Genomic DNA, 16,133 nt, shown 5'->3' with positions numbered 1-16,133 from the left:
CCATCATCTTTCATCCATCCATATTCATGTGCATTCATTAAATCAATTGTGGGTGAAAATAAAAAGCAAAGCAAAACCCCAAAAGGAAAAGGCATGCATGATTCTTGTGGCTTACCAGAGAAGAGTCCCTTTCTCTCTTGCCCCCTCTCCCTTAAATATGCTTTCACGATTTTACTAATCCCTCCTTAAACCACTTCTTTATTGACCCCCATGTCCTTCCTGTACAGTGTTTATTATTTTGCCTGCAGCAAGCCTCCTCCTTGGGATATAAGTAAACTCGTAAGGACTCATGCGCGCAGAGCTGTTAGACACAAGATTTCGGCCACCATTTAATTTTCTTATATATTCGCTTTAATTTTCACCATAAAGTTGTCCAAAAAAAATAAATAAAAAGGGTGCATGCATGGTGCCTCCTTGATTGAAGCATTTATGCTTAGCTACTACCCTTTCACCAATCTTCTTTTAGAGTTATATATCGTGATAACCATGCAGTTGACTTGTAAAGATTGTAAGCATGATATGCCATTATTCCATTAATACAGCTGCCTAATTCTTCAACCATATTCTTAATGATGTCGAGTGACATAACATAAATATATAACAGAAAAAAATTCACTAACCATACAAACAATTGACCACATGTTTGAAATCTAACGCACAGCATTAACAAAACCAACTTACTCTCACAGTTGCCGACCTTACCAAAGTCAATAATGCATCCTCAATAATTCATACGTCCAAAAGGTCAAGACTCTAATATTCTCCATGATTCATTCATGAATATAGAGAGAGAATTATTCCATAAAATTTATTTAATAAATTAACGTAACTTGATATAATTACCAGAAATATGTTTATAAAGTTGTATGAACCCAAAATAATGAAGATCATTTATAGAGTAAAATCTGAACAGTGACTAGAATTGATATTTCATCTTTAGCAACAGTAGTGAAGAGTTGAATGAGTAAATATCTGATATATGGTAATATTCAATGATGATGCATACATTAATGAGAGAGTAAATTGAGACAATGTTAAGAACCCAAGGGCTGACTGCAAGGGCAAAGCGGAAGTAATTGCAAATCTGCTTACCCGAAATAAATAGGCTATTGCCTCGCCTTGGAGTTGTTTTTTTTTTTTTTTTTTCTTTCTTTTTTCCTCGCATTGATCCTTTACTTGCTTTGCTTTGCGGCCAACCTGCAGCCTGCTGGCGTCTTGACTCTTATCTCTTCTCTCCGGTAGTTGAACCCGAGGACCCGTGATGAGTCACCGCCTATACCCGGTCACAATCACGCACTCACCGGTTTTACCTTGTCAAATATTCATTTTTTTTTTTATAATGTAGTATCATTATGACATATATTTTATTTAAAACAATTAAAAATACAAACATAAAAATATAAGTAATTAAAAGTTTTAATATTTTATTTTTGCGGTTTTGAACATGATTTTAGTAGCGTACAATCGTTGATCCATATCATTATATCAGACCCTGGGTGTTTTTATTTTTTTATACCCCCATTTATAGTTGGGGCAGTAGTGGCTAGCCTAGGTAACGTAATGTAATGTAATATTGTCCCATAGGCAATAACATAGGTCATAGGTTAGGGGAGGAGAGAGAGAATCTATGTTGTGGTGCCAGCTAAAATGAAGGTGAAGGCTCAAAGCTTTGTTTGAGGGTCAAAGCTGGCAATTTGCTTTTCTTTTAGGCTTTGTTTGTCTCCACAACTTTCCTAGTGAATTGTTTGTCTCCACAACTTTCCTATTTTCACTAGAAAATTCTTCTACAATCATTTTAAATCCCCATGTTCTTCTCTCTCTGTTTCTCAAACCCCGCTTCCAATTTTCCCTCTCTTTGTGTCTTTCCATTTAAGCTTTCCTCCTTCGTCAGAGCAGAGCAAAATGTATTTCCTTTGAGAGAGAGAGAGGAAGAGCTGGAGTGGGGGATTCATTCCTGGGACTCATTCCTTTTATCTAAGAACGAGATAGCCAGCAAGAATCACAATGGTTGCTACTTCTCCTCGCCCGAATGGTAGTGAAAAGAAGCGCTGGTGGCTTACCAACAGAAAGGTAAACCTTCGGTTCTTCATATGAATATACCTGATTTGTAAACTTTAATTGCATTCATTTTCAAAGATGAAAACTTTACTTCTAAATATTTTCATTCGATTTATTGTTATGCACAACTTCAATCCATGGAGCTGTTCTTCTAAATATGCAGATGGTGGATAAGTACATTAAGGATGCTCGCAATCTCGTAGCGACCCAAGAACAGAGCGAAGTTGCTTCAGCACTGAGCCTTCTCGACGCGGCTCTGGCCCTCTCCCCGCGGCTTGAGAAAGCCATGGAGCTCAAAGCCAAGGCTCTGCTACATCTGCGGCGGTTCAAAGACGTGACCGATATGCTCCAAGACTACATTCCGAGCCTCAAAATGGCAAACGATGACTCGGGGTCTCTCTCGTCGGAGAACTCGTCCCAGCATTTCTCGAGGGAGCGAGTCAAGCTCCTTGGGTCCGGTAACTTGTCATCTGACTCGCTGGGTCGGGATCCTAGTTTCAAGTGCTTCTCTGTCTCGGACTTGAAGAAGAAAGTCATGGCAGGGCTGTACAAAAACTGCGACAAAGATGGGCAATGGAGGTAAAACGAAATCTTCTTTTCTGGGGGTGCCTTAAATTTATTTTTCTGTTCTATTGGCTTTGAATTGAATTGCTGCATTTTGGTTCTTCTTTTGATGAGTTTATTAAATATCGAGGCATGTTCTCGTAAATGCACAGCCAGCCCATTACGAAATTGAGACTTAATTTCTCGAATTTATTCACTGCATGAAACGCAACACTTTTATTAAAATTAGAAATATATATATATATATATAAATAATTTTTTGATTGCCATTGTCCATCCTTGTTCGAGTTAACTCAACTTCTCTCTGCAAGCAATCGATACAGGTACTTGGTTCTGGGGCAAGCTTGTTGCCATCTGGGGCTAATGGAGGACGCCATGGCTCTCCTTCAGACTGGGAAGCGCCTCGCCACCGCCGCATTCCGCCAAGAGAGTATATGCTGGTCTGATGACAGCTTCTCCGTCTCCTCAACCGTCACAATCTCCACCACAACCCCTCCCACCACTCCACCCCGTGACCCCACCGATTTAGAGAGCGTAAACCAACTCATCAGCCACATAAAGCTGCTCCTCCGTCGCAAGACCGCTGCGCTCGCAGCCCTCGACGCCGGCCTATACTCCGAGGCCATCCGACACTTCAGCAAGATTGTCGATGGCCGCCGTGGCGCCCCGCAAGGCTTCTTGGCCGAGTGTTACATGCACCGGGCCTCAGCGTATCGATCAGCTGGTCGAATAGCGGAGTCCATTGCTGATTGCAACAGGACTTTGGCACTGGATCCGACTTGCATTCAGGCTCTCGATACAAGAGCCTCTCTTTTGGAATCGATTCGGTGCTTGCCCGACTGTCTGCACGATCTAGAGCATCTGAAGCTTTTGTACAACTCCATCCTGCGTGATAGGAAGCTCCCTGGGCCTGTTTGGAAGCGACACAACGTAAGGTACAGGGAGATTCCTGGGAAGCTCTGTGCGCTCACGACCAAGATCCAACTCCTGAAGCAGAGGGTTGCTTCTGGGGAGACTGGGGACGTGGATTACTACGCTTTAATTGGGTTGAGACGTGGGTGTTCGAGGTCCGAGTTAGAGAGAGCGCATTTGTTGCTGTGTTTGAAGCATAAGCCGGATAAGGCCATCAGCTTTATTGATAAGTGTGAGCTTGCGGATGATCGCGATCTTGATTCGCTTAAAGACCGAGCGAGGATGTCTGCATTGTTGCTGTACAGATTGCTCCAAAAGGGTTACTCGAGCGTAATGGCTACGATTATGGACGAGGAAGCGGCCGAGAAGCAGAGAAAGAAAGCTGCTGCTGCACTGCAAACGGCACAAGCAACGGCAATACCAGTGCAGCAAACCCAAGCATCCAAATTGGAATCGGAAACCAATTCCTCATCTTTTAAGAATTCATCAGCCGAGGTTCCTGGTTCCAAAAAAATGACGGCGTCGACTTCTACTTCTTCGAATACGTCGGTTTTCCAAGGGGTGTTTTGCCGGGACCTTGCTGTGGTTGGGAGTCTGCTTTCACAAGTTGGGTTTAACCGTCAAATCCCAGTGAAGTACGAGGCATTGAGCTGTTGATTGGATTGATTGGTGGGTGGGTCTAGAAAATTCAAGTTCTATGAGATGTTACCGGCAGGGGAATCTCTGGTTCATTTTTCTCTATTTGTACAAAAAGATAATTTTAGGACTGCCGGAAAATTTTGTCACCCTTTTTCTTTTCTTTAATTTCCTTATCCTACTACTACTGCTACTACATGTACAGAATTTTCAGTACCAAGTTTCTACTCTTTAATCATGCAGCAGCTTCCCAGGCTTTTAATTATTTTAGTTTAAATTTAAATTTAATTCTCCTCCTCTTTCCCCTTACTTCAGTAATTTCGTAGGCTGTAAAATATCCGTCAATGGTTGCCTGTTTGGCAATGGAAACATAGGCCATTGTGCGGTACATTTCTCATGCCATGCATTTAATTTTTACAACGTCGAAGTTGTCCTTGGCTGTTTTTTCTTCCAAGCCCTACACGGGTGCATTTCATTTTCATCTGGATAGATTATGTTCATCCATGAAACTGGCATTGGGGACATTCCACAGTATTTTATTTTGTTTTCTACTCCGACCCCCTAAAGTTTTGCTTCTTTGTTCTTGAATGATTGGCTGGTGAGAGTGCATCAGTTGGAAGAAAAGAACAGCCATGGATGGTCCCCTGTTATAGGAGTACTTCCCTTCAAGGTTTTATGGCTTTGAGTGCACCTGGCTATGAAGATGTGGCAGGATTGTACTGGTCCTCAAAGGACAATGTGAGGTCACCCAAAGACAGGAAAAAGGCCTTGTCAGTTCTTTTTCTTTCTTTTTTAAAAAAATTTTCAGGTCCGGTTAATATACAGGCAAGTGAAAGGTCTAATCCTCCACTCAATACAAGAATAGTTTGGAAAGGAAATGTCAAATCCAGATTTACTTTTACATCCTAAATGCTTTGGGCTTCGGTTTCTTTCCTGCAAGACTGTTTGCCACCATTGTTGATTTTTGAACTAGACGTGGAATAAAACCAGTAGTACTGCACTCACCACCAGCATTACAAGAACGCAAAAAATAATTTTTTTATCAAGACGGGTGGATATGAGGACCTTTATAGAGGGGGTTGTTGGGGGGAGAATCAATGAGGTTTTCAATTCAACCTCCCAAAGCCTAGCCTTCAAATGATTTTTTAGGGCTTGGCTTCTGTTCAAAGGTATCGGGGAAGGGAAAGCCTGCGTTCTCAGCAGTCAGCCCTACAGAAAAAAGGTCGCATCCTTGTTTAGCTGGTACAGGTTGTCACCTTTGCTTGATGGATTGGTTTTGTTGCCAGAAAATGTTGACTGTTTTTAGGACCATTTTTAGGTGTAGGGCTGGTTTGCTTTGCTTTAGAAAGCTACATCATATCTCGGACCACTTGTTAGAAACTTAGAACTGCTTGTAAAATACAACTGCATCCTTTATGAGTCCATGCATTTACGTTGATATTCTTTGGCTTTTATATTTCCATTTTCTTTTTATTATAATGAATGGATTGGAATAGTTTTAGCCATACAATGTCAATGTGGCATCAACGTTCTCTCCTTCTTCTTACCTTTTGTGGCAGCTAATTAGTTTTGCAAGATAATTTTATTATAATTCTCATATATACAGTCATTTTGATATATTTTTATATATTCTATTAATATAATTTATCAAAATAATTATTTTATATTAAAATATTATTAAATTATATTAATAAAATATATAAAAATAACTGTATATAAAAATTTTAATTTTTTATTAATATAATTAACATGGAAGAATAGTCTGTTTTAAATATGTTATGCTTTGAGAAATAAAGAAATTTCTATAATAATAATAGGTGGCTGGGGTTCTCCATCCTAAAATAAGAGACAACGTAATACGAACTTGGAGACATCAGAATGGAATTTTCTTGAAGGCTAGCTCAAAGACATTTGTCCTGCAGGGAGGATAACCAACTATTTTGATTGCAATCCCCAAACCAACTTGTTTTTTTTTTTTATTATTCTAAAAAAAGGGGCCCCTAATCGTATGATTCACTCAATAGTAGCTATCTTAAACCCTAAAAATATTTTTTACTTTTCTGTTTTTGCAAGTGATTTCCATGATCATGCTTCCACGCCACTCAATGATTATGTTTGCTTCTTCTTCTTTTTTCCCCTTCCCAGACTCCTTTTGAGTAAACTTTAATGACCAAAATCTTCCATTCATGAGAAAAAAAACATATATATAAGAACTATATATGAGGTTTTGTTTTGCAAACCGAGATTGGCTTTATTATATATATATATATATATGAGTTGTTGTTGTTGTTGTTGTTCAGTTGTCGATAAGCATTTGAACCTCCTTGTTCATGTAAATGATTTATTGATGAGAACATGTATATAATTATTTGGCCCAGTGATGTATGAAAATGAAATGCAATATATATACATCCCATGTTCTCAATACGACAACCCATGCTAGCTTCCTTTGTATGTGTCTCACAGCTCACTTTTCACTACAATATTTTGTCGAACATATGACTTCTGCTAGCTAGCTGAATTATCTGGGATCCATTTTTCAAACCAAAGCAAGACTGACTAGCTGGCTGGAATTATTGTATTTTATTTTTAGTTCGCGTGACCATGCATGCACGGCTGCTGACTATACTACAAGACTTGGAAAACACACAAAAATTTTAAGAGTGGTGAAAACCATTGGTGAGAAGTGGAAAACATGCCTCGCACGTCCCCATCCTTCAACTTAAAGAATCTGGACATGAAGAAGTGTGAATTATAGTCTGCAATAATTTGTGGTAATTTTCAATTGGGATTCTGACAAAATACTGCTTTCCACTTGCTGTTTTTAATTAGGTTAATGCAGTGGATTACACTAAATTATTATTTATTTTTTTTTCACTTTTGAAAGCATATTTTATTTTCTTGTGGCAAAAGAAAAGGTGTAGCTCACGAGGGCACCTCACATTTTTTTTTTTTTTTTGTCTTACTTTATTCTGTGGTCAGAGGCTTTGGAGCATCTCTCTGAAGTCTCAAGTCTGAAGCCACTTTTTCAAATTCTACAAAGGAAAACCCTTGGCCCCTACTGACCACTTAAAGTTTTTATTAGTTGTTTTTTTATTTAATGGTTAGGAAAGTGATTTTAAATGTATTTATATATATTTTTATTTTTTAAAAATACTTAAATCTATTAAAAAAATATAATGACTGTAATGCCCATGTGTTGAAAGGTTAAAGAGTATACATCCAAGGAAGAAATGCGAGTACAGAGTAATAATCCGGGGGGAGGTGGGTTGAGATTTGAATAAGGAGAAACGGGGGTTGGGGGAAATAACACGTGATGTTTGAATGTTGGGAACATTGGAAAGAGGTGAAGTCGTGGCCAGATATGATGATGTCAGTGACAGCATGTGCATTTCTCTCTCTCTCTCTCACATACACGCCCACGATGAGAATAGGGCTCTGGACTGGACGGGGTTATAGTGTCATATTCACTAATGGTGCAAGAAAAGTCCGACAGTTGATTTTTTTATGTGAAACGTTCAAGGAAAAATACAAATAATTAGTGCGCATCTGAGTGGTTGGGTTTCAGGTTTCAAAATTGCGTTTGTTGAGATCCGAGTCCGTCCGTTCTTTCACTTGAATGATTCTCATTCACAGGCCCAAGTTTTTACAAAGCTGGGGAAGTTTTTTAAAGGATGGGCTTTAGAAAGTTTGTGATTCATTCAGTGGTTTGAAAGGGCCTTATTTGAGGCCTCTTGACGCTGCTCTTGAATCGCCCCAAACCTTCCATCCTCTTTAGTGTATTGAAGACTAATTAAATACAAGACTTCGTGTTATTGAGCCTCAACCTGTGGCATATGTTGAATTTGCACGTCAGGTTAATTCTGCCAGCACCGCTAAGCTAGTAGACCATCAGAAAATCAAGGATAATGTCCACATCAGCTACACCCAGAATCGAAGCTTGAGAGGTTCTCTGAGGGAAACTAGATACCAATCAAAAACACCGCTACCTTGGTAGACCCCACAAATTAATTTTCGAAGAACACTTGCATACAGCTGCCTAGTCAGATTGGCGCCTCATTTTCTAAGTCACCATGATACAATTTTAGTAACTAATTTGTACAAAGTATATTACAAACATTTATAATGAATTATACTGCTCTTGCCACAACTAAAGGCACAAATTATTTGACACCTTTCTAAAACTAAAAGGGTTGCAAACGAGAGAGTAAAATTCATTTGCTTTCCAATAATGAGGTTCCCTTTTTCTGTTTCTGGCCTGAGTTTGTGCTACGCCTGCTTTCACTACACTTATGACAAAACCAATCGTCCTCAGGAACATCTTCAAGTGGAGGATCACAGCAGTCAATATGGGTACCAGTCCCACAACCAACAGAACCACTTTCATCACCGCACATCAGCATCACCTCCGCTCTATCGCGAGACCCACACACTTGGCAGGCTATGTCATTACTATTATCATCTGGTGGTGTCATCAGGTCCTCGACAATCTCTTCTGCCCTGGCCTGCAGGTGAGCAAATGACCTCTCCGCCCAAACATTAGTATTGTATAGCACATGCTTCTCAAGAGAATACCCAGGTTTGCAAACATACTCGACCAAATAATCAGCTAGAATACAAGGTATCTCATTTTTTAAGAACTCCTGGACCCACAAATCAACACGTGGCATGCCAGGGCTGATAATGGCAAAATCAACTCCGGAGTTAAGAAAGCGGGTATAAGGAGGAGAAGTTGCCAATATAGTCCCATCACCAGCTTTCACAACACGCTTCAGGGTATCCTGTTCGATGACAGAAATGAAAAGACGTATCAAAATCAACAACAGCTTAGGATATGCAACCCATAGGAAACCAATCGTTACTGTTCATCATAAGGCCGTTTGTAAAAGATATAACATTTGGTAGAATATATGGCAGAATTTGCCTGGGGAAAATGTAAAATGAGATTTTGACAAGCATACCAAAGGTGGTGCAATGCATTCTCCATAAATGATGATGCGCATTCCATAAAATGCACCATGGCCGGTTCTCTTCCTCAAGAGTCGCCACTTTCTTGGAGCCTCCAAATTTATTGCACCATCTTCACTCAAGCCATTGTTGTGCCATTCATAAGGCTCCTCTGCCAAGAATCTTCCTGCCTGACCACAGGCACTTAGATAATCAGTCTTGAGAATCCACCTACATTTGATATTGAAACAGTTCCTACACGTGATTAGTGGCGTATAACATATATTCCAAACTTCTGACAAGAATGAGTCAAGTTTTAGAATGTGTGTTTGCAGGATCAACTAGAAAGTGAGGCCTGCTGTAAAAATGTTTGCTTTTCTCTGGGCAAATAGAAATCCAGTTGGAAATGGCAAACAATTTGACACCATAATCCAAATTTTTGAAGTATGCTTGGAGGTAACATACCTCCCAGATGCAGCAGCAGCAAAGAACTTCTCTGTCCTTCGAATTGGATCTGTGGATATAAAGTGTGTGGCCTGGTATGACCATTGATGAGAATCTCGACAAAGCCTTCCTTTCAAACGCCTAATAACTTGTTGAAACTCCTTTCTTTGTAGTCGATGTGCACTAAATATGAACCACGCAGGTTCTGTTTTCTCACTGTTTGGAAACCCTCCCGCTGAAGTCGTTAGAGAATTTGGATTAACTTTCCCTGCCTTTTGATTGATCTTCCTTGGCATTATTTTAGAATTAATAGATATTTTCCCATCGTCCTCTTTGATCTGAACTGGCCTGTTCTCTTTCTCCACTTCAGTACTGTTCTCTGACTTATTTGTTGCACTAGGGCATCTACTAGGTTTACCAGAAGGAAACAGCACTCTTTTCTTCTTTTCCACCCCTGTCCCCTCATTGTTCTCAGCCCCACTTTTTTCACGACCCACACCTTTCTTAGATTTCAATATATCTCTCTTCTTTTTGGCTTCACCTGTTGGGCATCTTCGCCCTTTATTCATCTTCCCTTTGACACCATCCCCGCGTAAGCTCGCTTCAACAAGCTTAGAATTCTCGTCACAAAGAGTCTTTTCTGGTTTAGTTTCATTGGTGTCTTCCACTGAAGCCATTGCATTACCATACATTCTTGTGTTTGCAATATGCTGCACCCTTTCCCAATTCTCTCCCATGATTGTATCTGTTGTATCTGTCAATATAACCACTCCAGACTTCTTTTCATCAAGTGGTTTCTCCAATTCATCTTCAAGTTTGTCTTCTGGAGCCTCAGTTTCAGCATCCATTGATTCATTTTTATTCTCCATATTGTCACCAGCTATCACATTTGTTGTCTGCATCTCCTTTGGTGCTTCAAGATTAACAGTTGGAGGACATATCTCAAGTTTCATAGAACCGGAAGACTTCTCATGATCCGCTGCCTCTTTCACTTCAAATGAATGAATTACATCATCATTTTGGGAGATAGTTTTATTTAAGTATAAAGGACCCTTTTGGATATTAACAGTAGTTGACTTGGGTCTTGAAACCAAAGTCTTCTTGGCCAACATCTTCTTCCTAGGAGGTTTTGTGATCAAGTTATCATTTCCTCCTTCAGGCAAGTTCAAATTGCCAGGCCCACCAGATTTCTCAGTCTCCAACTTATTTTTACTGGGAGATGACTCCGCATCTTGCTGCTGATTCTCTTGCTCCCCTTTTTCTGTAACTTCTTGTGCAGATCTCCCCATACCTAAACCTAAAATGTCAGGCTTAGTTGATAAGGCAGACTTATTTAATCTCTGAAAAGATGATTGAGGTGTCTTCTCAGCAGCATTGTTATCTTGCCCAGTCTTTCCACTCACAGTTTTCGAGGAAGACACATCACATGTTAATGAATTCTTGCTACATGTTTTAGTTGCTGATTTATTACCATCTGATTGCTGTGCAGCATTTAGATTAGCAGTCTCATCCACAGGAAGACTACCAGGGCCATCAATCAAAGTTATTGGTTCCACCCCCAGGGTTTTATCACCTGACACAGGATCCAGGCAGGGTGCTGCATCAATACTCAACTTTGGTGACTTAAGGCTAGCATAAGCAGCATTTGCCATTCTCTTCTGAGGCAACAAACCACTCGAGTCTTCTCTGTGTACTAACTCAGTTCCTTCCCGATAATTTTGAAGGCAACCAGAGCCAAATCTGTCCTTCACTTGTTCAACCTTGAAGGGAGAGGTGTCAAAATCATCATGGACTTTACCCAAAGGAGTTTTAGAACGGTTGCTGAAATTGCCTGATATTTCTTGAGAGTCCATAGGAAGTGAGGATGTCCTATACATTTTCAGTGAGTAACTGAAAGGACTAACTTTGGCACCAGAATGAACAGTCCTCTGGGCATTTCCAGAGGTAGATGTCAAGCTATTTCCTACTCCTGTAGGATATGGATTTTGGTCAAGAGGGTAAGGTAGCTCACCAGAACCAGTAGTGTGATGGTCGAGTGCTTTAGAAACATCAACATTACCAAAACCTGAGGCCTGAACAGATGACTTTTCTTCTCCAGGGATTAGTAACTTGTTTAAAGGACCATTTGAAGGTGAACCTTCACCTACTGTTTTGGGAAATTTACTTGTTGTTGGTAGCCCAATCTTTGAATTATGAGGGCTCTTATTTATGTTTCTCCCCACAGAGCGCATCGGGGTTGTGTCTTCAGCCTCTTCTTCAGAATCCTTAGCTTCTGCTTCCATCATCTCCAACTCATATCCACTGTTAAGAAGGAATGGTGGTTCAGAAGATAAATTGGCATCATGTGATGGTGCAAATACAAACAACACAAAATTCAGCAGTTCCTCCCAAATCCATAAATAATAATTAAGAGAAATTAAAATATCAGTAGCAGTGTTATTCAACAGTGAAAAGTCAACAATATTAGCACATCACTACATGTTCCATCTATATTGCATGAACCGACAAAGTTGCCTAAATATTGTTAAGATATAAATTAAATAATAAAATCTACATCTTCTCATCAGTTTAAGCTTTTGAAACAAGTAATGATTTCACATAGTATCATAACAAAGATCCTAAGTTTGAACCCTAACTCTATACTCTATCCCATTTAATTAAATATTCCACATAATTAACCCACTCATTGAGAAGTCTGTCCAACACGTAAAGGGGAGTGTTAAGACCTAAATTAAATAATAAAATTTACCTCTTTTCATCAATTTAAACTTTTGGGACAAATGGTAATTTCACAAATCTATGCTTCTTCACTTAATTGAAAGAAAATGATCATACTCTTAATGGTTGGATATAATTCAATGATCATAAACTCTCTATTTCCCAATTTCAATCTAACTTGTAGATTTATGGGCAAATGCATTAACTGTTGGTCCCAAGGTCAGGCTTCAAGGGCCGGTATGGATACGAAAAGTATAAGGGCATGTCTAGAATGTAATTTTTAAGAATTCATGGGAAAAAATTTGAGATATGTTTTCTTAGACTTTGTAGAAGTGGGCAGGTAAACAATTTTTCCTAAAAAATTATTAAAATTTTTTCTAAAATTTATACTGAAATATTTTTGCAACCAAGCATACCCAATTTCCAATTAAAACCACATAGGAATAAAAAAAATAGAGAATAAGAAACAATTATGTTTACTCATGCATATAGGCATGGGATGTAATTAGCTTCTCACCAATGCTAAAATAAAAATAAATAAAAAAAGGCCAAACCCCCTGCTCTAATCCCTTCTTTCCAATGCAGCCTTGATGTAATAGATTCTTAGATGCACCTCACAAAAACATAACACAAACTTCGATTCAAATGCCTCACCTTTTGTTATAGTTTTCTTCAGGAAGAAGCTCCCAATCCCTTAAGCTGCGAAAGAATAAAGGGAGAATAGAGAAAATAAAATCTTTTCAGTTCTACAAAAATCCAGAGTCTCATTTTTTATGAAGGTTCTGAGACAATAATATATTTCATCAAAATATACCTCAGAATTCCAAAACATGAAATTACAAGTAGAATGTCAACATACCAATCTTCCAGCCATCGGTGATTGACAAGCTTTATTGTATTTATCCTTTTGGCCAGTTCATACTTCTCCCCTGCATACAAAAATAATACCAGCAAATTTATGCATTTTACCACTAGTAATCATCGATCTCTCTCTCATCTCGGGTTATATGGTCCATAATGAACTTTCAATACAACATGAACTGATTGTGGCCAGAAAGAAACCACAATAATGACTGAGAGAGACTAAAATTCCACAAATTAGAGGATGATTACTTTGTTCTGAAAAATCAAAAGATGAGTGCCTTCATCTCAGGAAGCAATAAATAACTCCTCAATAAAAATGCATTATAAATGCTACCCAAATAAGCCATGCATGAAGAAAGTTTATTACAGGGGAGTAGATTACAGCAAATAAAAGCAGCATATGTATAAGATCAGTAATCATATCTCATTTTAATACATTTTTTCAATGAGGTCATGAAAACGCACCCTCAAATTTGTAGCAAATCAGATGAGTAACCTTGTTTGCCACCAACGGCTTAGAGAATTCAGCACCCATCAAGCCAACCATTGCCTGAGAAGAAAACATTTCATAATACATTGTCCTTTCATTGAACTACTCTCCCAAGTAAGTTCCAGTAGGATCCCTACTAAGTGCTGAATAGCAAAAGTCTGAGAAATGCATACCATAATGTCCTCTCGATCTTGCCGCTGATAACCGGTTAAGCATATTACTAAACTTTTTGCACCTCGTATTCCATTCATATCTTTGAGTGGCCTGTACATAATCTGTTAAAAAGCAAACATGAATTTCCAATGATATGTAAACGGTGTTACAAGAATTAAAACACAGATCTCCAAAAGAAAACACAGATTACAAACTAGGGTTTGGCTAATGATTTCTGAAGTCACAGGTCCACACAATTTAGGAGAAACATTTAAGTTACTTATCAAGTTCAAAATATATCAGAAAAAATTGTGCGGCATGCACTTGTTGCTGATATCTAATCACCCTCAAGTGTTACATTGTGACATGAACATGAATGTGTGTGTGTGTGGTTTTTTTTTGGGGGGGGGGGGGGGGGGGGGGGGGGGGGGGGGGGGGTGTGGTGTGCAACAAGAAGCGAATTAAGAGAGACGGAAAGTATTTTCCAAACCCGATAAGCAAAATAAAGCAACCTGTAGGAACCTCTATTTTATACTATTATTTTAAGTGGTTTACAAGGAAATCTCGTTGTAAACAAAATATGTAGGAGAAACATTTAAGTTACTTATCAAGTTCAAAATATATCAGAAAAATTTGTGCGGCATGCACTTGTTGCTGATATCTAATCACCCTCAAGTGTTACATTGTGACATGAACATGAATGTGTGTGTGTGTGTGTGGTTTTTTTTGTGGGGGGGCGTGGTGTGTGCAACAAGAAGCGAATTAAGAGAGACGGAAAGTATTTTCCAAACCCGATAAGCAAAATAAAGCAACCTGTAGGAACCTCTATTTTATACTATTATTTTAAGTGGTTTACAAGGGAATCTCGTTGTAAACAAAATATGTTCAATTATCTGCCATGCCTATGCTAATATAAATAAAATAAGTCCTTTATCAATCGATATATGAAGGAAACCGGATAAGAAACACACCGAAGTGGCATCAACAGGCATTCCAACATCAAAACTATGATCAACCCATAAGGCCGTGACAAGAGTCTTGGCGTCGTTTCGAGCAGCAATACATACAGGATCGTCCTGCACAACATGCATGGTAACAATAAGCATACATAAACACCACCCCAGCAACAAAATATAAACTTAAGAAAGAGGGAAAATAAATTTGAAAATAAATAAATAAATAATAATAATAATAATAATAAAAGGCAAAATAAGGGAAAACATAAATTGGGGCTTACATAAACAAGCTTATCCACGATTACATGAGTACAACTTGGGCTATACTGACCAGCATCGACTCCACCGCCATAAACAAGCTTGCATCTAACCTACAATAGTTACAGTTTTAAGTCCAACAATTAGCAATCAGATCAACATAATCAAATATCCAAAGTCACAAACTTCAGATAAAGAGAGACAGAGAGAGAGAGAGAGGGAGAGACCTTGTTTTCGGTGGCTGGATTGAATCCGAAGAGAACGAAACGGACACCGAGAAAAACACTGGATGAAGAATTGGTTTCCATCGGTGAATCGAATTTCAGCAAGGAGATTTAATTCCCGATAATAGAAGAGGGTGTGGTAGTAAATACCAAATGGACGGGAGGACTAGTAATGGGAGATTGAGGTGAAATGAGAAGAGCGAACAAAAAGGAAGGTTTTGTTTTGTGTTTTGTCATATAAACTTGCAGAGGAAGAGTGGGATGGTGCAAAATAGTGTTGGAGGGAATTTGATTTTTGTTCCGTTGATTTTTTTGATTTCTTTTGGATTTTGGTGTGTCCTGGCGGGACGACCCAAATATGGTCGCTCTACATTGCGCCACGCAGCCTAGCAAGGAGAAGCGGATTTGGGACGCGTGTACAGACCCGGTTTCATACTCGGTGCCTCCAACTCAAGTCGGCCAAATATTTGAGCGGGTGTATTTTGCATAGGGAAATAAGATGACATTATTTTATATAAAAATTTAAAGTTAAATAAAATATTTTTAGAATATTATTTTTTAATATTATTATTTTAAAATTTAATAAATTTAAATTATTTATTATATTTTATATAAAAATTTAAAAAAATTATAATAATGAGAAGGTATGATATTAAATCCAAAACTAAGCCTACATAATTACATTTATAAAGGAAAATGCTAGATTGTCACATGCTTTTGACTTCCGGGTTTGATACTTTGATCGCTCATTTTTTTTGTTCTTAATAGATAAGAAATTGACTATTGATGATTTTTTTATATTTTTTAAAATTTTAAAAAATTATGAAAAAAAAAACTGAAAATACATTAAGGGTACGCCCAATAATACATAATAAACGGCAAAGTACTATTATAAATTTATAAATTGAT

General features: G+C 38.4%; 2 protein-coding genes across 2 annotated transcripts; one reads left to right on the top strand and one right to left on the bottom strand.

Moving 5' to 3' along the window:
• Window positions 1–1,730: 1,730 nt before the first annotated feature.
• Window positions 1,731–4,408, top strand: LOC122317006. Its single transcript, XM_043133886.1, has 3 exons — window positions 1,731–2,070; window positions 2,222–2,637; window positions 2,946–4,408. The coding sequence occupies exons 1-3, from the start codon at window positions 2,005–2,007 to the stop codon at window positions 4,189–4,191; spliced, it is 1,728 nt and encodes a 575-aa protein (XP_042989820.1). The 5' UTR covers window positions 1,731–2,004; the 3' UTR covers window positions 4,192–4,408.
• A 3,756-nt stretch (window positions 4,409–8,164) lies between these two features.
• LOC122317422 (BRCT domain-containing protein At4g02110) lies at window positions 8,165–15,535 on the bottom strand. The gene is made up of 10 exons (XM_043134516.1): window positions 15,228–15,535; window positions 15,024–15,113; window positions 14,758–14,862; window positions 13,807–13,908; window positions 13,609–13,693; window positions 13,139–13,208; window positions 12,934–12,978; window positions 9,583–11,862; window positions 9,132–9,348; window positions 8,165–8,951 (listed from the first exon to the last, which is right to left on the bottom strand). The coding sequence occupies exons 1-10, from the start codon at window positions 15,306–15,308 to the stop codon at window positions 8,385–8,387; spliced, it is 3,642 nt and encodes a 1,213-aa protein (XP_042990450.1). The 5' UTR covers window positions 15,309–15,535; the 3' UTR covers window positions 8,165–8,384.
• Window positions 15,536–16,133: the final 598 nt, after the last annotated feature.

Source organism: Carya illinoinensis, chromosome 7 (assembly GCF_018687715.1).
Source record: "Carya illinoinensis cultivar Pawnee chromosome 7, C.illinoinensisPawnee_v1, whole genome shotgun sequence".
Classification (NCBI taxonomy): domain Eukaryota; kingdom Viridiplantae; phylum Streptophyta; class Magnoliopsida; order Fagales; family Juglandaceae; genus Carya; species Carya illinoinensis.
This window is presented reverse-complemented; position numbering and strand designations above follow the sequence as displayed.